Source organism: Hippoglossus hippoglossus, chromosome 18, assembly GCF_009819705.1.
Source record: "Hippoglossus hippoglossus isolate fHipHip1 chromosome 18, fHipHip1.pri, whole genome shotgun sequence".
Lineage (NCBI taxonomy): Eukaryota > Metazoa > Chordata > Actinopteri > Pleuronectiformes > Pleuronectidae > Hippoglossus > Hippoglossus hippoglossus.
The window spans coordinates 11,899,251-11,923,374 of NC_047168.1; the positions used below are offsets into that span (position 1 = coordinate 11,899,251).

Consider the following 24,124-nt stretch of genomic DNA (forward strand, 5'->3'; position numbering starts at 1 on the left):
ATGCAAGTGGAGTTGCATTAAACGAGGAACTCAGCTCAGATGAAAAGGCCGACAACGAGGAACCAGTGTTTGTTAATGTGGAGAGAAACCGGAGTGACTTGATATTATAACTCACTGCTAAATAAATTTAAATGCCAACACTAAAACAACTGTGCACCGAGGCCTTCATATCACATGATATAGTGATGGTTATCTGTGGCACCATCATCAATTAGATTCTGATTCAGGTTTGTCTTTCTCTACAAATGGAGGAAGATCCCAAGGACAAAAATTGACAAAGGTCATTTTCAGCTGCCTGTGGTTGAACTTATATGACAAAATGAACCATATAAAGAGTTTAAATTAAATCTTTATCGTGCTGTTGAAGTGTAGCAGTATATATCCAAAGCTAGTAGGAAACTGAAGTGACTCATCTATGGTTAACGATGACAACTGACAACATCCTCCCTCACCATCCTCTTCTTTACTTCTTTTGAAGCCCCCGATTCACAAAGAACACCATCTGACCCGCCAAATGTTAAACCTCACCCCCCTCCAGCCTCACCCACTGACCGCACACAGCATGCACAAGTGCCCACAGCTTTGAACCCTCAACCTTTTCAACAGCATCCGCCTGGACAGCAACTTATAATGCTTTATTACTGCTGAACGTATGAGGCAATACCAGTCATGGACCAAGCAACTTGTTTGAGTGCATATGCAAATATAACTTCTGTCCAAAAATCCTAGAGAGCGCGTCACTATCATATTCTTAGAGTGACAATATCCATCTCTTTCTGAACAGCTTACAGTGTGGATGAATGATAGTGCTACATGCTAAACCACTGAACAGACGAGTGCAGCTAAACAACGACCAAGAAGACTTTGGATCACACCTTGGAAAAAGTGTGAGTGTTCTCTCAAGGCTAACAGTTCAGTGTCTGGGCAGCAGAAGACTTAATAACTCTGGGAACCTCTGACTCCGCCGCTGGCTCGTCTACTTATTGTCCCGTTATCTCCTGTTGCCCCTGGTGACTGAAGGGAGATAACACTCGCCTCCACCCATCCCTGTTGTGTGGACCCAGCCCTCTTCCCTCATCACCACATGTGCCGTCACCACACCGGCCGGCTGGCTTCAGCAAAGACAAGCTCTCTCTACTGAGAGGGTGCAGCTCAAACAAGCTACTGGTAAAAAGGTTTTTACAAGAATGATACAAAGCAGCTGAAACGTTGGAAAAAACTAAGAAACAGAGCGACAGGTTACATGCAGAAGTAAATGCATCGTACCGACACAAATAAAAATGCACGAGTCACTCAAGCAGTGGTTAATCCCCAAAGGAAACACTGCATACACTGGAGCTAACAGACACACTGTGTTTTCCTCGCCTGATACGGTGCCAGTGAAAAGGCAGCTGACCTTTCCAGGGAGCTGGCAGGGAAATGGGTAATGCTGCGGTCATGTTTACTGACACTGTATTAAGTCACCACTATCTCTGCGTGCACTACCCTTCATTGTTCGTGGGCAGAGCGGGCCGACGTCGTCCCTTGGCCCATTTTATACCGCTACTGCTGCGGCTGTTGTGGAAAAGGGCAAGTGTGCCTTATTAATCAATACACTGTTTACCCGCGGTTTATTTTCAGGAGCTGCTTAACACTTGTTAGCAGACAGTCATGAATGCTTAACTGCTGTCTGGGAAGAGGGTTTATTACTTCCTCCAGCGACGGTGCATGTGTTAGATGAACATAAATATATAGATGAGACTACAGGCTTCCATTTACGAGGCGTTTTTATGTGTCCTCAGCTGCAGCACCGCGTGTTCTGTCACAAAACAGAGCTCGTTTCGTATTTGTGCAAAGTGCAAAAGAGTGAAAGAAAAAAACAAACTGCTTAAATTAGCTTTTTTAATTTAGCTTATGGGGATTTGACTTTAAGAATGGAAACCAAAAGATGAATGATAACGTTCGTAGCTGTGTCACCTTGTTTCATTCATCCTTGATAATGTGCCTGTAGGGTGAAGGATATCTGCTACAGGTACGTTTTACCAACACGCCCCCGCAAATGTCACAAGCATTTGGATTCTTATAAATGGATATTCTGGAGCTTTCAGCCGCATTTCATGGCTTTTGTTCATCAGCAGGTGGAGTTTGCTACGATGTCGGGAAGATCTGTTGCTAAAAGCTTTTTTATAATGTGGTAACAGATGATTCAGGTCTACTCAGCCTTCTTAAGGAAGAATGAGCCAACATTTCCCAATAAGTAGACCTTGAGTTGAGCCTTTGACTAGAATGGATTGAGTTTAAAGCGTATTTGATGCATTTGCCAAGAGTTAGACGATGACTTTAATCCAATGAAGCTACAACCCACAAACAGTTCGCTGAAAACTTAGCCAGAAGACTCCAAATACAGAGAAACGGCCAACAAGACTCTGAAGGGAAACGAAACCTGCCTAACGACTTTGGTGGCAAAGCTCACTAATCAACACAAGTGTAAAAACAACAATTCACTGTTGTACAAGACAAGAAATATTCCTTTAAACCCTCAGTTCACAGAGAGAGCAAACGCACAACGAGTTGTCAGGTACTTGAAACGGGGAAAAGGGTTTAAAGCATGAAAATAAACAACTCCACGCAAGGTTGTCAAAATACTTCAGCGAGAATGTCATCGGGAAAATATTTACACGAATGTCCTCTCCAGTTTCACATACGCCACTTATTACAGATGCCTTAAGTATTGTTTGACATTATCCAGCCGTCTGTGGGGACTTTGCATTACACAGTCTGTGTTAGTGTGACAGGGAGAAAAGTATTCTCCGAGAGAATGAATGCAACTCGAAAGAAACTGTATGAAAACTGGCAGCAACTTGGATATTTCGCAATATATGTGACTCAGTCTTGGAGGTTAAAGCAGCTGTTGTCCCAAAAGTATGGCATCAGATACTTCATCAGAAATACGAGGTTTTCAATCTTAATTTAAAACAAAATTGACTGAACCTTCTACTGTCTTCAACCTCCCAAGATTGAACTGCAACGTCCCCGTTAAACAACAGTTTCACATCCTTCGCACATGGGCCTTTATCGAACTGGTCAATTAAGCTACCTGCCAGGAGCCTGTTAAGAGGATCGAGAAATCGATACTGGCTGGTTAAAAACAGATGGACATCATCTCATTAGGTTATGTCAATAGTGCAATTTCAGGATGGGGGGGGGTGACCTCTGGCCTTCTGACTAATCAGCATGAGTCCTCACACCCAGCCAATGCAAACACACAAACACACAGACGCATTCAGGGACGTGTAGGGTAAAAAAAAATGTGATGTTGCTTGTGCGAGGATGCAGGAGTCCTGCAAACAAACCCACGAGCCCCCACCGCGTTGGCGTCTGTAGCACAGTGACGGTAAAATGCCTCGTGCATTCCTGTCATGTCATGCATCGTCCCCCGGCAATGTACAGAGGTGAGGCAAGAGGGGATGGGGGGGGGGAATAAAAAAACACACAAGGGGTGACTGACGACATTAAAATGCATCACTTTGTATTACCCCCCCACCATCCCTCCTGCTGTGTGCATGGGGGTTTTCCTCGGCTTTCCCCGAGAAATCCTCCACGGAGAGGGGGGGGGGGGGGGGGGGGGGGGGTGCATGCGTTTAAAAAATGAATGAATCGTGCCCACTTGTATCCTCGGAGCCTTCTTACCTGCTACGGCTGCAGCATCGGGCAGACCGCTGGAGGAAGAGCAGCCGAGTACCGCATAGATGACGAGTCCACGTAGCAACACATCCAGCAGCGCCGAGAGGATGCAACTCATGGTGACAGACCTGGGTTAGTGGGTGTCGTGTATCCGTGGGAGTGTGGGTGGGTGGGTTGTTGGTTCAACCCCCCACCAAAAAAAAATAATAAATTAATAATGAATGAAAAAAGAGATAGAAGTCTGTTTTTTTTTAAGTGGTGTCACAAGCAAAACAAAAACAAAAACAGAGAGAGAGACACCGGGGATATGCACCAACTTCCCCCACACCCCCCTCTCTCTCTCTCTCTCTCTCTCTCGCAGACCGGCACCGGCTAGCGGCTGAAAACCGGGCACCCTCCGCGGACACGGAACCTGACAGGAGCGTGGAAGAAGGAATAATGGGTCATGGTGAGTCCTCCATGAACGGCGTGGGCTAGTTTAACAAAATAAAATACCCCCGTTGCAGTGAGGAGAACCGGGGGGTTGGGGGTAAGGGGGGGACACGACTGTGAGGCGGCGAGAGAGCAACGCACATGCAGCCTCAGGTCTGGAGGAATCCCCCTCCCGGTCCAAAACAAAAACACAAGACGCGGAGCTGAAGGAGAACCGGCAGGGACGCTTCTTCCGCGGCGGCGGGGCGGGGGGGACCAGACCAAGGTGTTGAGGGTTTAAATCCGTAACGTGGGCCCGTGGGTCGCAGGCGCGGAGTCCTTGTACTTCCACGTACAGTACACAAACACCGGGGACAGCCTCAGCATATTGAAGTGGCCGAGCCTCCTAGGTCCGCCTCTTCACGCGAAAGTAGCAAATCCCGTCGCATCGAGTAAAAACGTCCGCTTCTTCTTCTTCCTCCTCTTCTTCTTCCTCCTCCTCCTCCGTCTCCCGGGGATCTTCGTATATCCGCCCCGGAGTAAAGTGTCTAAATGTTGTTTGATTTATTTTATAATTCGTGTCGTCTCTTTTTTGTCCTCCCCTTCCCCGCGTGTGAAAGCCGAGCTCCCCCCCCCCCCCCACTCCTGACACATCAGCTGCTCCGCCGGCTGATGCAGAGGCAGCCGGGGGAAGGAAAAGCCGAGCGGGGCCGGAAGTCGGTGGCCGGGATGGTGTTGACATCACAGCGGGAGGAGGAGAGACGAGAGGGGGGTGTCCTTTAATCAACAGCATCACTTATTACATTATTATTATTATTATTACTATTGTTATAAGGAGTGTATCCTTCCGGTTTCCACACAGTTGCAAGTCTGTATTTTTCTATTTTTATTGTATTTATTTAATTAGGCCTTAAACTATTATTTTTGATGTATCCCCCAGATGAACTTCACCATGTTGCTGTTTTATTTCCTGATGTTTCCACTTCCTCACTCTGGCCCATCAAAGTTTTTTCCCCGCCAGGTCGAGCGCCCCCATTGGCTGGACTGTCCCAACATGGCAGAGCCTGATTGGCTGCTTCCGGACAGCACCGGTGGCTTTTGAAGAAGCTCAGCGCGGGAAATAAAGTGACGTTTGCCATGATTTATTTATTTAGGAAGCAAAAATATTTCCCCTCCACCACCCAGACTACTACCTTTATTATTTGTATTATTATTATCAATAATAAATATATATATATTATTATAATTAATACAACACTTTGGCTCAAAAGAGAAGATGACACATCCTTACAAGTGCTTATTATTATTATTCATGCTACTAGTCTTTATATAATATTACAAATACTACAGTGAATAATCATTATTTTCATTTCACTTGCAAAAATGTACAGCGGGATTATATGTGGGATCATTTATAACAAATGACCACAGACGGCAGGATGGTTCGAATTTTCTGAAGAAAATTAGTCTTGTTATGTATTTGCTGCTCTAAAAAATTGATACCGATATTTTGAAGAAGCCTGAAGCATCTAAACAGACAATCTGACTTTCCAAACCACGCCTAAAATTACATTTTCCAGATTATCATTCAGTTTGCTAAGGCATCCTTAAATCCTCAAGCTTCACAAATATAAACTCTCAATTGTTCAAAGTGTCATATAAGACAGGGAGATGACAGATGGGAACAATATTTCTACAAGAAAACCTGTCATCACAGAGCCTGTGTTGACCACAGCATTAACAAAAACAGCAAATCTGTTCAACGCGAACGACCAGGAAAGAAAATCACCAAAGTAGATCTTCAATTGACGGCAGACATGTCTCAACATTAACCAAATGTCTTATTGCACATTAAACTCTCCTGGTCTGGAACCTCTGTAAGAAATGACCTGCGCATGCTTCAACCTTTGACATACATAATCACTGTAGACACTGAGAAATGAAGGTGTGACACTGCATGTCACTCGGGCATAATACTGCATATTGAAGTAGCTCATTAAGTAATTTATGTTTTTTAATATCTAGAATCATGTTTCTGATCAAAGGCTATGAAAATTAATTAACTTTAAATCTTTAGCTCAACTATTTTCTCCAACGACCACTGGAAGTTTAATCATAGGGGTTTAAATCTTAATCTTTTCTATATTTAAAGTGTTTTTGTTAGAACATGATAATTAACATTTCTTAAACATATACAAGTAACATAAAAAACTCGGAACCTCATTTGTATGTAATTGTAATCGATCGATATACCTTTGGCCTCCTGGACAGGCTTGTGTCAATATACTGTTCAATTTGAAAAGGTTTGCAAACCGAATCTCATTCACGTTGAGTCATTTTGTATAATCAGTCATGAGAGCACATAACCACAACATCAAACATCGTATTCAGGTCACTACTTAAGGAGATATCTTTCAGCGACAGCCAGACTCGGAGTGTCGATGGACATAAGGTCCATCGTCCTGCAATGCAGCACGTCAGCCACCAGGAGGGACCGCTGAGTGAGCGAACTATGCAGCAGGTAATAGTTTGTCTCAGGAGAAACAGACTTGAAGGGGGCCAAAGGAGGCGCATGTCTGATAAAAGAGTCAGCCGTGGGAGTCCTAGTAAACAGGTGGCAGATGTAGCAGCAACCGGGAGACGGCGAGAGACACGAAAGAGAAGAACAGCATAATTCGATACGAGCCCTCGGAGGGGGCAGCGGGAAGGAAGGCAGCCAACAAACGAGGGAGGAATAGAGCAGATGCTACATGTGGGAGGAGGACTGTGGGAAGGGGGACAGACGGTCGAGTCCAGAAAGAAAGAAAAAAATGCTGCTACCTGTCATTTACGGATTCTACTTTCACTGAAAATATCTACGGTGAACTTAAGAGCAGTACACCTTGTACAAATATTTACCCTGTCGCACAAACACAAAAATACCGAGCGGTGGAGCAGGAAAGATCAGGCAGCATCTACTGAGGCAAAACTTTCAAAAAGCTGTCACACAGTTCAAAGTCTAAGTCACTCGACGTTTTTTGTAGAATAAAGTGGAGGAAGTGATTAAACATTTTATTTTATTTAAATGAAAAAGGTGCGTATGAGGTTGAACATTAAAATGCGTTGGATGGAAGACATTGGCATTACCTGGCAAAATAAATAGTTAATATATAAGAAAAATGGAGGTGACACATGTTGTCTTTAAACAGGACAAATAGGTGCAGACATTCAGGCATTAAATGCAAAATCTTAAATCGTAAAACAACCATAAAACAGTAAAATGCAATAAATAGTGGCACTGAAGGTAATAAATGCCCCTGAAGAGGGCAGTAATATATAATTAATTCATAAATATAATGTATTATGTGTACACACAGCAGCTGCTTATCATACGCGTTCAGGTTTTATTTGGTCTGTGTCCGTCTCTCTCGACGCGCTGTCACGGACTAAACGCTTCAGCAGCAACAGCGTTACAACAATCGGGAGCCACGGAGCAGAATAAATTGCAAAGAGCTAATTAACACTTCATTAGCCAAGCATGGAGACATTACTGTTGTTCCGTCTCGCACGCTGCAATCGTAACAGCTCGTGCTTCTCCTAATGAGCTGCTCACCAGATCTTGGCAACTTTGCTGCAGGGCATATGGCTTATGGAGGTTAGCTGCACCTTAATGGTCTGTAGGCCATACTTATATATGCTGTATAATATCTAATAACACGACACAGAGTATTCATTACTTTTGGTAGCTTTTCTACTTGAAGCACTGCAAGATGAGGTGTGTGATGCCCGTGTAGGTTATTCCTTCATATCCCACAGTGGAGTCTGGTGCTTTCTTGACAGACGGTTATCCATACTGGTGTGGCTATGGCATAGCAGAGTGGCTTTTTTTTTTTATTGTCTCTTTACCGTACGTACCACGACTCGTCAGCACTCCTCAGATGGCGCTGGCGAACAGAGAGATCTGGATGAGCGGCATAACCTTCAGGGTCGAAAGGTCAGCGAGGACGGCCTGCAGTGTGTGAGTCAAACAAAACACAAATGAGATTTGTCAACTTCAAATTCCCCCCCACCCCCTCCTGACCACAGCAAATTAGCCCATGGAGAAGGGGCAAATAATGAGCACCCTCCCCCCTTTGCAAGAGACATGTTTAAGGATAAAAAAAAAAAGAACCCACACAGATCTACACACATGATGATGATGCAGGATCATTGGGAAGCGACAGTCCATGCTTAAAGTGTGCACCGCTCCCCACCTTGTCCTTTTCAGACGGGTGGGAGATTAAATTTAGTGACCCTATCGTGTTTAGAGAGATGGTTTAATATTACAACGCTGGGCCCGAGGTTCTAAATATACGATAAGGAGCAGTATGTTATGATATCTGCTCTATCTGAGGGCAGGTGGTAAATGAGCAAGCAAATAGTGCCGGCCAGCATCTTAGAACAGCAGATAGGACGCGGCCCCGTGTGTCACATTGTAGTTTAACCCCCTCAGCCTCGGGGATGAGGGGAGCGGGGGAGGCAAGTCATCATACGGGTTACTCCTGGGGTCAGTCATATGATAGTGGGAGCACAGTATGGGTGCGGTATACAGTGCACGAGATTACTGTCATCATGCAACATGAGTTCCTGCAGAGTTAATTCAAGGTGGGAGTTTTTGGTTGTGTGTTCGCCAAAGTTGCACGAAAGAATTCAGCGTTTTTTAACCCGACTCTGCACGGAAACATGGCCGCCGGTCTCTATCAAGGCTGGACCGAGACAGAATGGACTGTATGACAAGCCTGTTTGTGAAAAGGAGCCAGAAGACTAGGGTTGTGTTGGCGGGCCGGTGAGAAGGTGAGAGATCTTAACTGTCCAGCTTTTTCCAGACGTGCATGCAGGAGACTGGGTTACTGGAACTGGCTGGTCATCAATGGCTATTTCCAGCCTTTCAAGAGTATGTGGGAGGTGCACAGAGGGGTGGACACACACACACACATACATACACTCCACATACAAGTCCAATGTGAAACAGCCATACCTCAGCTGAGGCCAGTGACGTCACCTCCATCAGGTTCTCGGCCCGGAAGGCGAACACGGCAGCTGCAAGGACTGGAGGAGGTGTGAGTAAGGGGAGCAATTCAGGGAGCAAAGAAAAGAGGAGGACAAGACATTCATGAGTGATATAAGAGAGGAGGAGGAGGATGGGGGAAGAGAGGGATGAGGCGAACAGAGGAAGGAGGTTGAGAAACATTAGGGACACAAGACATGTGAAAGAGAAGGGAATGCATGAGAAAATGAGGCAGTGATCATCAGTCATATTATTACTTTAATGACAAATTAAAGAGTTTGGCGAGTGTGTATATTTGCCTACCTGCAACGACCTCCAGTGAGTCGTATCCCAGGATTCGATCCCAGAGAAGAAGCAGCTGGTCAGTAGACAGATACCCAGAAAAGGCCCTCACCATCCACTTAAAGGCGATACGCAGCCTGTTTGACAACACCATGTTTTCTTTACATTACAGTCAATACATCATCGCAAAATAATATATTTAAAAAGTACACACAACCTTTTTAACTCCTTCTACAGTCTCATTATGTTTAAATTCAATATACAGATCACTTGTAAGCATGTAAATGTTAAATAAGTGATCATAAGGGCTTTTTTTGTCTTTTAAAAAAGATTGTAATTCGAAAAAAGCACCACATGGTGGCGGTAGCTCACAACGGCAGGACAGCAACAGCATTGCAAAAAGCTCAAGAGTCAAATGTATCTGTTTGCAAGTTAAATAGACTCATACACCTAACAAACAAAAGGTGAACATGTAAATATCATCAAGTCTTGATGTACCAGAGAGGAAATTACAATATGAACAAGAGGTAAAAAGTCCCCAAAGTCCCTAACATGTACAGACATCTGGAAACTAATGCATTTTAATGTTAATTGTTCAAAAAAGGGGGGCTGAATAGGTTTTTATACATTTAACTTCATGTTTAACACATCTGTCGGGGCTTAAGTAACGTTAACCTAATGAACTGAGTACTAAAGAACACAGATTCGTCACGTTTCGGTCGCTTTTGTTGTCGTTTGGATCGATAAATAGTTTTTCTGTGAGGTGCTGGAAGCGTGCAGCTACTCACGGCTGTGCACCAATCTGTCGCAGGTGGTAGAAGAGCTGAGGCAGGTGGGTCTGGAGCAGCCGCTCAAACTGCAGGCACAAAGACACGATACCCTGCAGGAGCACGTGTGGGACCGGGTTAGGTACGAGCCATTGTGCAAACTTAAACTCTAGAAATATTTGAGTTTGACATTCAACAGCAACAACCCCCCCAAAAAAATGATATCCAGGATCTTACCGAGGGACATGAGGAGATGGAGTGTAATCTGAAGAAGAAGCGGGTGTACATCTCCCTGAATACACTGTAGAGCTTGGACGGCTCGTTGTACAAGAAACACAAAGGGGCCACTGAGGGATAAAGACACACACACACAGTCCCCATTACATCCTGCTCATTCGATGATCCTCCTGGAAAAGCAGCATGAGCTAGTTAACAAGTTAATACAAAACCTACTCACCGTACATTGAAAAGCCGTGGAACGGGATTACACCTGTTTAAATGAACATTTCAAGTCAGTGCAATCAAAGACATTTATTGTGCAATTAGGCAACAAGTGTTTATGCGACGACTGAAGGATTTTGTGCGAGTGGTTCTTGAGAAAACGTCAAACATCAATTTTCTAGAAGCACCTTCTTTGCCATCACTCAGACACTAATGGAGCGGAGAGGGGACGCAGCTCGGCTCAGGTACCAAGGAAAAGTAATGTGTGTTAACTGATATGGATGACGCCCTCAAGAAAACTTCAAACTGGATTAACACAGGCCAAACAATCAGACTGACTCTGAACAGGCACTGCACGAGTTTCATTCATTTCAATTTCAGCATAAGTGGATAAAGTCAAAATAATGTTGATGTCAAAACGAGGGCTCACCGTTGGGAGGATAAACAACAGCACACTCCTCATCTCCCACTTTCCCTGTAAGACGGAGAGAGGATACAGCATGTTGGTGCTTTAATTCAATTTTTACTTCATTTATATATTAATAAGGACAACACACATTAATCAACATTTCTGTTTATGTGCCGGTGTAAGTTGGTTAGCTGGCTCTTTTTCATCTGCAGTCCCGAGCAAAGTGTTTTGATACCAGGTAAAAGTACAAAGATAAACCTAGAATTAACATCGGACACTCGTAGAAGACATGAGAGAAGTTAGCAGCAGGTGAAATGAAAAATCTAATTATTATCAGAGTTAAAAATGTTCCATCTGACTGCTGGGAATCCAGATGATGACTGAAGGTGTTTCTTATTCAAGTCTGTCCAGTCTATATGATGACGGTGTGTGTGTGTGTGTGTGTCTCCTTGGTGAAGGGAACATCCTCTCACCCTGGATGTAGGATTTGGGAGGAGTGGCACTGTTGTGTTTGAAGTGCTCCAGCACGGCCGTGTCCCGGGAGAAACACAGCAGCACCTGGGAACACGCAGGGATTAAACAGGCTCGCACGCACGCACGCACGCACGCACGCACGCACGCTCGCACGCACGCACGCACTTGACATTTAACAGCCACTGGAATGAAACAGCAGATGTTACATTTATCATATATATTAATAATGGGTGGTTTAACATCTGGATGACTCAGAGATGTGGAGTCTAAAATGATCTAAACCAAGGCTTGAGTTTTAGTTCTAATTGATTCACAATTTAGATGAAGATGTGATCATGTTTCAAGACAAATTCAAAACTGAACGCAGATAATTCTACTCATTGCACATCGATTGGAGGCTGAGCAGGTAATGTTGTCCTTGTCTGACGTCAGGGGACAGAAGCAAGAGTAGTTAATAGTCGTATTTGCTCTGTGATGTCTTGAGGAGCCGCGGTTCCTCTTGGGTAAGAATCCCATTAAAGCAGTGCACCTGGAGCCGGCATCTCAGGATGTACGCAGGCAGATGGTAACCGAGCCTCAAGTGGCCGCTCGTTTCACAAAATGACCATGTAAGTGGTCGCTCTTTCCATTACAGCCCAATTCCGGTGCCTTTTTGAGAACAGATTTCATTTCCACCGACCACTTGAGAGGAATTACAGTGGGAGGAGGAATAATCTGGTGACGCAGGCAGCATAGGAGGAGGATGGCGTGCGTCTTGACCATCTTCTGTCTAACCTACTATTTTTCTTTGATGAGGAAATCTGGGCGTTTGATGTTCGCACGAGATGTGTTCGGTCTGTTCGGATTGATTGAAAACTGTCACTCGTTCTATCGGGAAGGAGCTAAATACATTGTTCAACTTTGAATATCATAAGAAAGTGAATGTAAATAGGCTACTTTGGCACTGCTCTCAAATCACACAGGGACATTTTCCTGATCGATTTCCAGCACTGAAAAGTATTAAGTGCTTCTGAAGAGCAGCTTCTGTTTTCACTCCTCTCTGTCCATCTGTTTTCTCAGCAGGATTACGCAAAAACTACTGCACAGATTTCCACGAAAATTGATGGAAAGGTGAGACATGAGCCAAGAAAAAAACTGATTAAACTTTGGGGCAGAACCAGGATTTTTGTTTTTCACATTTTATAACTTTCCCAAGGAATAATTTACAGATCTTGTTGAAAAAAAGGGCCACGGCGGAGGTAGGCTCTCTACTGAGTAACCTTCAAGTTTTTCATTTATTTTATAAACCTCAAAGAACTCACTTGAAGTGGATTTCTCTCCAAATGTTCTTCAAAACTTCCTCTACTTTTGGATAACGTCTTAAGAGCATAACAGCACCCACGTGAATTCACGCTCTCCCAACAATAAACAAGATTCTTTCACTGCCTAGTGAGTTTACCATCGGTCAATATTGACAGGGAAACTGACGCTTTGTACTTGCTACACCTGCGTGTTCATTGGTTAACCGCCAAGGAGCACGACTTGTTGACTGCTGCTGAATAAACTGGTTGCCAGTGTGTGTATATATGTGTTTATCAGTTGAGCAGTGAAGGCAAACAGAGCGGTGACGACCAGGGAAGCTAATAATAAGTCATATCCTCGCCTGAGCTGAATATGCACCAGCAGATAAAGAGGAATGCTGTCATACATTAACTGGCCTTACGTGACAGTGAATTGACACAAATTCTGATGTTCGGGGGCAAATAAATGACTCATTATTGATGATTAAGCTCCTTATCTGGTGGAAGGAGAAGACGCAGCAGTGATGGTGGTTTTATCTTGTTTTTAAGAGTAGTTGGAACCAATGGGGAGAACATTTAAGCTTTATGTCCACTGATGCTAATAAAAACTAGAATGTCACTCAGCAGAGAGCATAAAACCACCAAGGCCCAACAGTCACTTAAATGCAATCAAGCTGCACCAAATTGCGCAGACTCATAGATATCACTTCCCTAAAGACGGGATTTAGGAAAATTCCTGGATCCGGACAAAAGGTCGGCCGATTCCTTTCTTTGGATTTTTAAATATGCTGCTTTGCTGATATCTTAAATAGAGAATTATGATTAAAAATAAAATGATTTAATGGTTTTGTGACAAACATGTTTTCTTTGCCATTTGTTTGTTGGTGAGCAGGTCTGACATTTTGTGGAGGGGTGGAGCATGACCCAAAGGAAGGTTTCTATTACATTTTGGAGTAGATCCAAACAAACGGGTGAATCATAAACAGGTGGATCCAGCTTTTCTTTTCACTTTCTTTAATATAAGGCTTGACTGTTGGTGGACATGTGCACTGTTGCAGCATCCTTCTAATTTGAGACCAAACCACACAGTAGGAGTTTAAGTTAAGGATGTCTATAATTGACTGAAAAACCTAATATTTGATATTAGCGAGCAAATTGAATGGACTTCAAACTAAGAGTGCTGCTGTGGTGAGGAAAAGAGATGGAAAGCTCCACTGGGCAAAGGAGAGCTCACCTGATAGAGGAAGTCTTCAAACACAAAGTAGTAGTCGTCGTTACTGGCGGTGAGCTTCACATCCTGGGGGGGGGGGGGCAGGATGTTGGTAATTTAATTCTATTTCATTAGGACAACCACATTTATTCCAACTAAAAGTACAGTACATGAATACGTAGATACTGTGTGAAGCTTCTATGAAAACACACTGCTATCACTGTTTATGTTATGCAGGACGACTGTTTGAATGATAGGATCGAAGGAATTCAAGCATTAAATATAATGTCTCGTCAGGGCCGTTAAACAAACATGTGCAGTTATATCCAAACAGTACCTTATAGATAAGGTTGTCCACCAGCAGGTCGTATTGAATGACTCCCGCCTTCAGCTGCTCATAATGCATCACGTCCTGAGAAGGCAAAGATCAAGTTTTACCCTCAGTCATTCCTCAAAAAAACCCATTACCCTCTTTAAATCACTTTTACATTAAACATCATGTACTTTCCCCCGACAGGTCACGACAGCAGGACTAAACCGAGCTGAAAGGATGGGTGTTGTGTTTCCGACCACTTGCCTAAACTCGAACGTGTCTCCGGTTCGAGACAGGTTATCGTAAATGATGTGAAGAAGAGACAACAGGGCGGATGGAGAGATTTGAAAAAAAATAAAAGCTGTGAAGCAGCTTGGCAACGATCAGCGCTGCGGATGTGGAGAACAGAAACAGAGGTGGTCATTTTGACGGCTGAGACACGACACTGAAACCACTTATTTAGAAATAAGTTATGGAGAGAAGTCTTTATATATATCTCTGCTACTTACAGCAGTTCACTTTGGATATATTTATAGAGAATAAAAGAAGTTAGTACATCCATATTAGATTGATAAATATTCGGGTTTCTGTGATAGAGCTGCAGGTTATTTTTTGTTGAAGTCAACAGGAGTCATTTGCCTGCAGAAATAATAGTTTTTTCCCATTAGAGAGGTTGTAGTAGTTTACAAGATGTAGGTAAATCTGCACATTTCATACATAATGTGTTTGCCCTTGTGTCGTCCAGAGCCAGACCGACACTCTCCAGACCCGCGTCAGGTGTCCCTCAGAAATCAATCTCCCCATCACGAGTATTGTTTTATTGACTTGACTCTGGACTCCAGCGTTTACACAGCACACACAGGCAGGCGGCTGCTCTGTTTGGGCTAACTGTGCTAAATGGCCAGCGTTTGATTATCTTAGCAACTGGAGCTGCAGCTGAAAACTTCGGCCTGTAGTAAACACGCAGTTTGGGAATCGATGCAGCTGCGTCTGCGTATGTGTGTGTGTGTGTGTGTGTGTGTGTGTGTGTGTGTGTGTGTGTGTGTGTGTGTGTGCGCGTGTGTGTGCGTGTGAGTGTGAGTGTGTGTGGCTGCTTTATAACAAACACTGACAGCTGCCACCGGGTGCTGTTTGTGTGTCTGTGCGTTTGCTGAAAGTACCGGAGGCTGGTTGGTGGAGTTCAGGATGAGGGCCCACAGGTCCGCCCGCAGCCCAGTGGGGCAGCCCTGTCTGCTGTACTGCTGCGCTGCTGCACTGTCCTGATCCAGAACCACTACACAACACACAGACAAAAAGTGAGACACCATAGAGACACACACAGGGAGGGGTCATGACCTCAAGCAGAAACATATTCACATTATTGCTGCCAGTCAGATGAGTTTGTGACCCGAGTGGAGTCAGGCCCATTCCAGTCATTAAGCTAAGCTAACCGGCTGCTGGCTCCATAAACTATACAAAATACTGTACTATATATATACTAAACATCATACTGTAACTGTACTATATATATGCAAAAAATACTGCATTATTTATACTATAAAATATACTGTACTATGTATACAACATACTGTACAATATATACTATAAAACATACTGTACTATGTATATTACATATAGAATTTATATAGAACATAATGTACTATATACAAAATACGGTACTGTATATCATAAAATACTGTACTATATATACCATGTAAAATACTGTACTTTATATACTACATGTGCAAAACACACTATTTATACTATAAAATATACTGTATACTACATATTTACTATATAAACCATAAACCATATTGTACTATATGCACAAAATACCGTACTATATATACTATACAACATACTGGACTATATATATACACGATACGACATATTGTACAATATATACTATATAACAGAATCGATCGAAAGTTTCATGACTCAGTCAGAATGAAGTTTGTTTTCAACAAGAGAACTTGGAAAATCATGGAAATAGGATTAGACGGTAAAAGATCATGGTGGGTACCGATATGAAAATGTTGGCTTGTACTGGGCCAGCGTTACATCTATGTGTTTGGGTTTCATGGTCTGCCCAGATGTAAACAAGGATTCACAATTTAATTTAATCCCTATGAAAATGAATAAATATTAAAAAAATATATAACAGAGACGTTCCCATAATGGCAATTATTACACAACTTTCCAAACAACACTCAGACACGAGCTGGAAACAAAATCTTCAGCATCTCCATTCAACCCTAAATCTCCGCTGTGACAGTAGCTGAAAACACTTGGACTCGAGGTGCTGGTCAGTCATAACATAAACTAACACACTCCTCGCCTCTGAAATTTCCTATCTGAGCGCACTTAACACTTGGCCTGGACCACGGCTCCATGGTTGGGAGCCAACACGCAGCCGACCGAGACTGAAATATCAGGCCGGCCCCTCGTGGCTGTGTATATAAAGTAAAGTCTGTATTTTTATAATTGTGCTGATTGATGTCTGATCGGTGTCTGTAATAAGGTCGGTGTTGACTCTGGGTTCATAGCAGCACAAAGGGCTAAAAGTTCAAACCATTTCAGCAGCTGAGAGGGCAACAGGGGGGCATGGAGTGAAATGTTCTAAAACTGGTTACAAATATTGCAGGACATTCAAATTAATACAAAAATAGAGTCACTGTTCAATACCACAATTCACTAACTTGACCATAAAACTATTAGCATAAAGAAATGTAACTATTTAAAACCAGGAACCAAAGACGTACCTTTTGTCCCGATTTGAAAGTAGTCATTTTCAAACAAGTCTGCATGGGGTTAAAGAAGAAAAGTACAAAAGTGAATCATCAGTTATGGTCCGGTCATGGCTCAGTTATTCTAATGTTATCTCTTTGATTTACAAACGCACGAAGCGTAGATACGATTTTATTTAAACCCCCAAAACCCCGGAATGCAAGAAAGTCAATATCTGATCTATCTGACAGATAAAAATGTTTGAGGAATCATAGACAGGAGTGAAACAGGAGTGAAACAGGAGTACACGCTGATACGAGGCCAGTGAGGTTTATACAACGTTAAACCCAGTCATTGTTAGGTAAACAGATTTATTTCTGATCATTCACAGGCAGCAAAAGAAAAGGTTGTGTTCAGGGTTTGACATTAAGAAGCTGCTGGAGCTCGTGTTTGAGACTTTGTGAGAATACCTGGAGGAACATGTGCGTGGTCGTCAATCCCCAACTGCCCTGTGGCCAGGTTAAGCTCCGAGTAGGCCTGTCTCTGTTAGAAAGAACAACATGGTTTTAATGCGTTCAGCCTGAGGTCACTAACGCACGAAACACATGCAAAAGAGACAATAAACGAGCAGTAAAAGTTTAACCAGACATCCACATGGGGCCCTACCAGCTGTGGGATGTCCCTGACATTGAGGGGAACCTGGATGAGGCCCCAGTGGCTCCTGGCACTGACGTCCTCGCTGCTATCATGGTTGGGGTTCCGCAGGCTGATTAACACCTGCGTAAAAAAAGAATTAATAAAGCATAGAGCTGTTAATTTCTCTCATTTTAACTAATCTTCAAAACAAAACAATGTTCTGAATGTTCTGACGATCTTCTTACCTCCAGGAAGTCTTTGGGGGCATAGACGGGCCTGAAGCGGCTTAAATCTGCAGAGAGACACAAACACTTTAATACAGTGGATCTCAAAGGGTTTCTGGTATTTTTTAAAGCTAAATAAGTTCCCCTCCTCCTTCACAATTTTTATTTTTTAACAAATATAGAGGTAGAAACTAATACAAAAGGATCAAACTCTATTCCCTAAATAAATCATATTATTTCAGCTTTTTTACTCCCTATTTCCCCCTGGTCCTCCTCCCCCCTCTCTCCAGCAGCGCCTCTGTTAATAAAACAGTTGATATTAACACAGAGGATAATTCTCCAGCTGACAAATGTACACAGTGTTTAAATATGCAATTTCAGGAAACAGGTTTAGCGGCCGTAGAGAACCTAGACTACACAAACGTATCCAGCCGTTAAGTTCCTGCCATCAACTTGAACTTGAAAATGCTTTTTGCAGCCCAGAGTTGGCAACTTTTACAAAAGTCAAAAGGAACAGCTGAGGCAACTTCAACCGGCTCCGAGTGGAACTTCCATCTGCTGTTCGTTTGTCGCGCAGCAGTAAAATCAAGTACCGTGTCATTACGGTTTTGGATAGACGATGTTAGGCCTGCTCCTTATTGCGGCTCCGTCCAGGGAGTCTGGACAGCTTCTATATTCACAGTCCAACGTGTTTACAGCCGGGGGACAGTGCACAGTCCTAAATGTTATTATACGCCGCCGTCCCGTGATAGCACTGCTAGGACACAGGATTACCAAGTCCTTTTGAAGTGCGAGACACCGGTTCACTGAGAGACAATGACTGAGGGAACCTACACTGAACATACTGCACACTCTCCTCTTTGAGTCTGCTTTTAAAACACACTTGAGGACAATCAAATGAACCACTGGCGTAGCTTGGTTTTCCTGACATCTTCTGGAGGGGCTGCATGCGAGAACACAATGAGCACATTGAGGACGTTTTTAACATGCAACAGATGTGAGACTGGAAGAATAAAAATAGCTCACATTGTCATACATGACAACGCACAGAGCCTTCTGTTCATACTTCGTCCATATTCATTCATGACTTCTGAGAGCTTGCAGATACACACACAACAGCCAAAATGGAGCAGCACCACTGGGAATCATTGGGGGCAGTGTATTCCTGCCCAAAGACTATAATTTGAACCTTTATATGAACAGTAAGGAGCCACTGAAAACTCCTGTATCTACATTTCAGACGTCACAGAGTTGATCATCTTAAAGAAAAACCCTCCCTGGATAAACAGAGGCTACAAAAGCAAACATTAAGTGGTAGATCTCCTGCAGAGATGTCTTAAGCCGAAGTTAAATACACCAGCGTCTGAGTGATGCAGCAGTTTACAGACACATCAACAATAATCTTTTATAAAAGGCAGATCGCTCGGGGGCCAAAGCCCCTGGGTAATGTCTCCAGACCTGGTTCATCTGTGCCCATCTCGTTCCATTTGTTAGTGAGCTCCTTCTGCTCCACTGCAGGTCTCTGGAGTGGGCGGAAAGAGACGCTTTCAACAAACAAAATACCACAGAGACGAAAACAGAACAAATGCGGAAAATGTCACATCAGAAATGAGCTTCTGTGGTCATAAATACATTATTTATACACAACAACATGTGCACAGAACCAAGTAACAATACAGATATAATGAATTAAACTGGGCTCAGACTACAGGGGTTTGAAAATCCTAACCCATTCTGAAAGGTCGCATTACGCACGAGAGGAGAATCTTTGCAGATATTCTTCTTTCTAATCTCAAACACACACACACACAGCAATATTTGAAAATAAGGGCACAACATACACAACAGAATATTATTCAGATAATCCAGAGGCAGCGACCCACCACCCCCTGTATTCTGAGCCCAGCTTATTATGAGTCTGAATCTAATTAATTAATGCCAACTCGTGGCTTATGTAGCTCTTGGCTACTGTCAAACTCAGTTCAGAGCTCAGTCAGCTCAGGATGAAAATGATGACGGGCTTAAGATGCACATGTGCAAATGTGATGCTAAAACATTAAGACAATGACAAAAAATGTAATGAAGGTCTGTGCAGTAATAGAAATGTCACCAGAGACTGAGCATTAAGAACTTGTGTAATTACGCTACGTCAGACATGATTGACAGTGTCTTAGCTACCATGCGGGCCAGAGGCACCCCCAGCTCCGTGCTCATGCTGTTCAGGCTTTTGAGGACACGCTTCTCCCAGCCGGCCTGTGTAAGAGAGCAAGCAAACACACACACATTTAGCCTCAGATACTGTGTTACAAATGGCTAACTTATATTTTAAAAAAGCAGGCCAAGTCTCAGAGTTCAGCAGCTAAAATGATACAAGAGTCAAGGAGGTAGAAGAGGAAGAGATGAGAAGTGACGAAGATGAGATGAGACAGACTGACCTGTGCCTTGCGCATGTAGGCCAGCGGCTCTTTGAGATGCTCTGGAGGAGCCGCGGGATGACTCGGGGGCAGCTGGCTGAAATAAGCAAACACAAGAGCAGGGTTTGAGGTTGAGGAAGCGTCACGGTACAATAGAAAGGGGAAAACACATAAAGATGCCACTGTGTTTTCACCAGGAGACGGACAGATGGGAAGGACCGACGCCAATAAGGACAAAAACAAGTCATTTTTTAAAACGGATAAGTGCACAAAAGAAGTTGAGTTGTCAAACTGAACATAAATAAAAATGTGCAGATTTTTCTTAAAACACAGGCCCAAAGTACTGCCCTGGCCCCTGAGCTCACACGTCTCCACCAGACGCAGCTACCGCCTCATGTCCTCTCCTCACAGAGCACGTTCAGGGCATATTGAATGACTCAAGGTCTCAGCATGTTAAACAACGTTCAACCCAATCCAAACATCTATAAGAGCACATAGCGCCGACCAAAAAGAGGGAGCCATTAGTCAATGTTATACGTTTTTCCTTTAACAGCGAAGCATTAAGCCACCTATGGTTCAGTCTGAGCCTCCAGAGCAACGAGGGTACGTGGCCCTTAAAGGAAAGAGAACACAGCTGAGAAGCTCTTACCAGAGAGTTTAGTGAAGAACAGAGAGTTTTCTAACAATTCACCTGTTTGATTCTCATAAAGAACTAAAAGGGAACATAAATCTGGATTATTATGGACCAATTATTCATGTTTAAATTTAACCAATAGGCAACAGGGACAAACAGAATGGCGCCAACAGTCCCCTTAAATTCAATCAAGCTGCACCAAATTGCACCCAGTCACATTTATCAGTTCCCTGAATGTGCCTGATTCATTTAATCAAGATTAATGAATTTCTCTCTGGGGGAAATTTGCATAATCCTGCTGTTGCCAAACCAACACACACACACACACGGGTGGAGCAACACGTTGGACCTGTACTGCTGTCACTTCCTCTGTTCAAAACACATGTTTTGCATGTCGCTGCATCTAATTGCTGACCCACATATCCGCCCACTCTCACTCTCAGAAAAACAGCATAAACAATTTACGATATGCAAAAACGCAGCACTTTTAAATCAAAGTTCCAGGTGGGATGTTTGCCAAGTAGAATTCTGCCTGATGTGCATCTACACAGACACAGATCATGAGCAATCACACCTCATGATAGAGAGATGCATCTAAATCAGGCCTGAGACTAAGATACATCAAATTTAACCATCACAATAAATATGTATCCACTGTATCTTAGAAGTTTAATGCAGTTTTTCATGTACAGAAATCTGTACAACCAACTTCTGAGACATCTCTCTGTCACTTCTTGGACGTCATAGCTCTTGATAGGAGTGCAAACAAATATGGGTGTGAATGTTGCTTCAGATGACAGATTAATGACAGCAACAAGAAAAGAAAGAAGGAGAGGCGACAGTGTTCAGCAGGAAATTGTTTTTAACCTGAGGGAAGAATTCAGAATATTCAAGCTCACTTTTCGTGGCATGTACATATATACATAAAAGATGATATGGTGCTTAAAGGAGTTGAAGACATTTAAACAAACACTTTATAGAATAAGCTTAAGCATGAGCAACGTTGTGAGCTGATTTTAACTGTGTGTTTCATTAAGATTTGGTCAATAAGCAGCATGTGTTGTGTTTATCCTCCCACATCAAGTGTGTGGGAAACAGTATCGGTGACAGAAGACAGATCATCGCCGGACGACTCAGTCATGAGGTGGACAAACAAAACAGTTTACAGACATTCAAGTTAAAGTTTTTAAACAGAGGTTTAGATTGAGTACTTTTTAAATAAAAGTAAAGTGCAGATCGACTTTAGCAAACAGACGGTGCACAGGTTAAGATCAGGAGGTTAAAACATTAGTGTCTCATTTGTTAGTGTTGCTAAACTGCAAAAAATTAAAACAACCTCAAATTAAGATATCACCCATGAATCATTGCATTAAATCGGACGTTTCCCACTAAAATATATGAATATACACATTTGTCAGTCCAATGTTGCGTTTATTTATTCAACTGTTCCCGACTGTTCACTTTGAATGTTTCAGTTATGTTTGAAATAAGCTTCAAAATATAAAACCGCATCAAGACTTTCATGCATCATTTGTTGTACATTTACTAACATGATGCAAACCATAGGAGTGTGTGAGTGTGTGTGTGTGTGTCAGGTGTGTATATAACTCACACATGCAGCTCCCTGTACACAGCATTCTGCAGCTTCCTTTCCCAGCCTGTGAGAGGACGACACACATCACAATCATCACACACACACCACAACAACAACAACACAAAAGCCAGAAGCTGATAGAATGTGAGATTATAACGGACCTGAGGTTTTGAGGAAACTGCGGACGTCTTCTTTGAGAGACTCCAGCTTCACCTCGGGCTGATGTAAACACTCCTGAAAACCACACAGGCGGACATTTTAAACATCTTAGACCCGAGTAGCTGTTGACGGTGTTGTTGCATCAAGCTAGCAGCTAGCTGGGGGTTAGCGTTAGCCACATGCTAAGCACTCACTTTGGCTTGTCTCTCTATCTGGGAGTGGAGGTGACTTCCTTTGAGCCGCTGCACGATGTGAGCGATGGTCACGGACAGGCCGGTGCCTTCGTCCATCGTCTTCCTTCAAAAACTACTTTCACTTTAATCTGGGCTTATTTTTTCCTCTTAAAAACCTGCACAGGTGTTTTATTATTACTGTTCCTCAGCAGCCACAACCCGGAAGCAGCCTATTCCTCCTCCACCAATCACAATCCTCCCTGCGGAGGGTTACTTAGCAACTGGGGACGTTCGGGGATCGAGCGGGGGGAAACAAACACCCTGGACTTTTTTGGTTCCGGGCTTGAAAACGTTTTTTTCCAACAGAAATATAAAAGATGTTAATTTTAAATCCTGTTACATATTATAAATTAGATCCTGTTGCATTATTATGTTCACACTTTACATATTGTTTAAATTGTACATAACACTTTCCTTGTATTTGTACTGTTACTGATGTTACTATTTGTTTAAACATACAATTACCCATGGTGAAGTTAATAAAGGATTATATTAGCTTATCTTAGCTTAGCTTGGTTTACTTTAGCTTGGTTTGACTTGGCTTAGCCTGGCTTTTCTTAGCTTAGCTTAGTCCTAGCTTATTTAAAGTGATTTTGTGAAAATACACGTGACAAAAGCTCAAAGCAAAGTTTAGTTGTGCGACACAGTTCCACAGCGAGGCGTTTCAATATCAAAGAAGTCAAAAAGAAGTGGGGACATTGAATTGTTAAAACAACACAAGAAAATACCCCCCCAAAAAGCAGCATTTAGAAAGAAATGAAAGAGTTCAACAGTAAAGCAGGAAATAAATGAGACACAAACACAACCCTTTTTGGGGTTTAAACTTCGGTTTATTGCCACATGTTGACAGTGTTTCTTGAGCCAGTTGAGCACATTCGGTTGACACGTTGTTTGTTAGTTGTTCTTCTGCGTTACCTGTTCTTCTGCACCACGTCTGCTTCCTGGTTTGGCCAAAACATGGGAACCAGGGTGCGGCGTGGTTAAATACAGGCCCGGTAAATGGGCCGTACCAAGTGCTGCACCGGCATAGGGGGGAATGGGGTTGGTAGTTGTTGTCTATGTTCTTCCCCCCCCCCTACTGTTTCAAAGAGTTTGATTAGCCCGTACTTCTATATAAGTCTCTGTCTTGAGGTTTCTTTTTCTCCTTTGTTAGGTTTGATCAGTTGTTTGAGTTACATATAGTGTTTGGTATTGTAATTATAACCAAACTTACCAGAAACACAAACTCTTAAACATCCTGTCCATCAC

At 43.0% G+C, this 24,124-nt stretch overlaps 2 protein-coding genes across 3 annotated transcripts in view; both read right to left on the reverse strand.

Annotated features, from left to right (window-relative positions):
• The window catches only part of stim2b (stromal interaction molecule 2b), a 33,694-nt gene extending 28,959 nt beyond the window's left edge, over nt 1-4,735 (reverse strand). Inside the window, exon 1 of one of the 2 annotated variants that reach the window (XM_034615498.1) lies at nt 3,670-4,728. In XM_034615498.1, the coding sequence (XP_034471389.1) occupies nt 3,670-3,781 (112 nt within the window). In that variant the 5' untranslated portion in view covers nt 3,782-4,728. Of the gene's footprint in view, nt 1-3,669 lie in introns of both variants that reach the window. The other variant, XM_034615499.1, reaches the window with a different exon arrangement.
• A 2,379-nt stretch (nt 4,736-7,114) lies between these two features.
• Nucleotides 7,115-23,061, reverse strand: tbc1d19 (TBC1 domain family, member 19). Its single transcript, XM_034615500.1, has 21 exons — nt 22,838-23,061; nt 22,646-22,718; nt 22,503-22,548; nt 20,278-20,353; nt 20,021-20,095; nt 19,301-19,364; nt 17,864-17,910; nt 17,649-17,759; nt 17,453-17,525; nt 17,018-17,056; nt 15,437-15,549; nt 14,301-14,375; nt 13,988-14,050; nt 11,473-11,557; nt 11,021-11,065; nt 10,607-10,639; nt 10,387-10,496; nt 10,171-10,262; nt 9,404-9,519; nt 9,071-9,141; nt 7,115-8,062 (listed from the first exon to the last, which is right to left on the reverse strand). The coding sequence occupies exons 1-21, from the start codon at nt 22,931-22,933 to the stop codon at nt 7,988-7,990; spliced, it is 1,578 nt and encodes a 525-aa protein (XP_034471391.1). The 5' UTR covers nt 22,934-23,061; the 3' UTR covers nt 7,115-7,987.
• Nucleotides 23,062-24,124: the final 1,063 nt, after the last annotated feature.

Excerpts from the sequence above, each read along its gene's own strand:
- tbc1d19 (XM_034615500.1), bottom strand. The coding sequence starts at position 22,933 with ATGGACGAAGGCACCGGCCTGTCCGTGACCATCGCTCACATCGTGCAG. Across the intron at positions 10,497-10,606 it reads CCACGGCTTTTCAATGTACG|TGGCCCCTTTGTGTTTCTTG; the intron begins GTGAGTAGGTTT and ends TTTATCCCTCAG. Across the intron at positions 9,142-9,403 it reads CTCACTGGAGGTCGTTGCAG|TCCTTGCAGCTGCCGTGTTC; the intron begins GTAGGCAAATAT and ends CACCTCCTCCAG.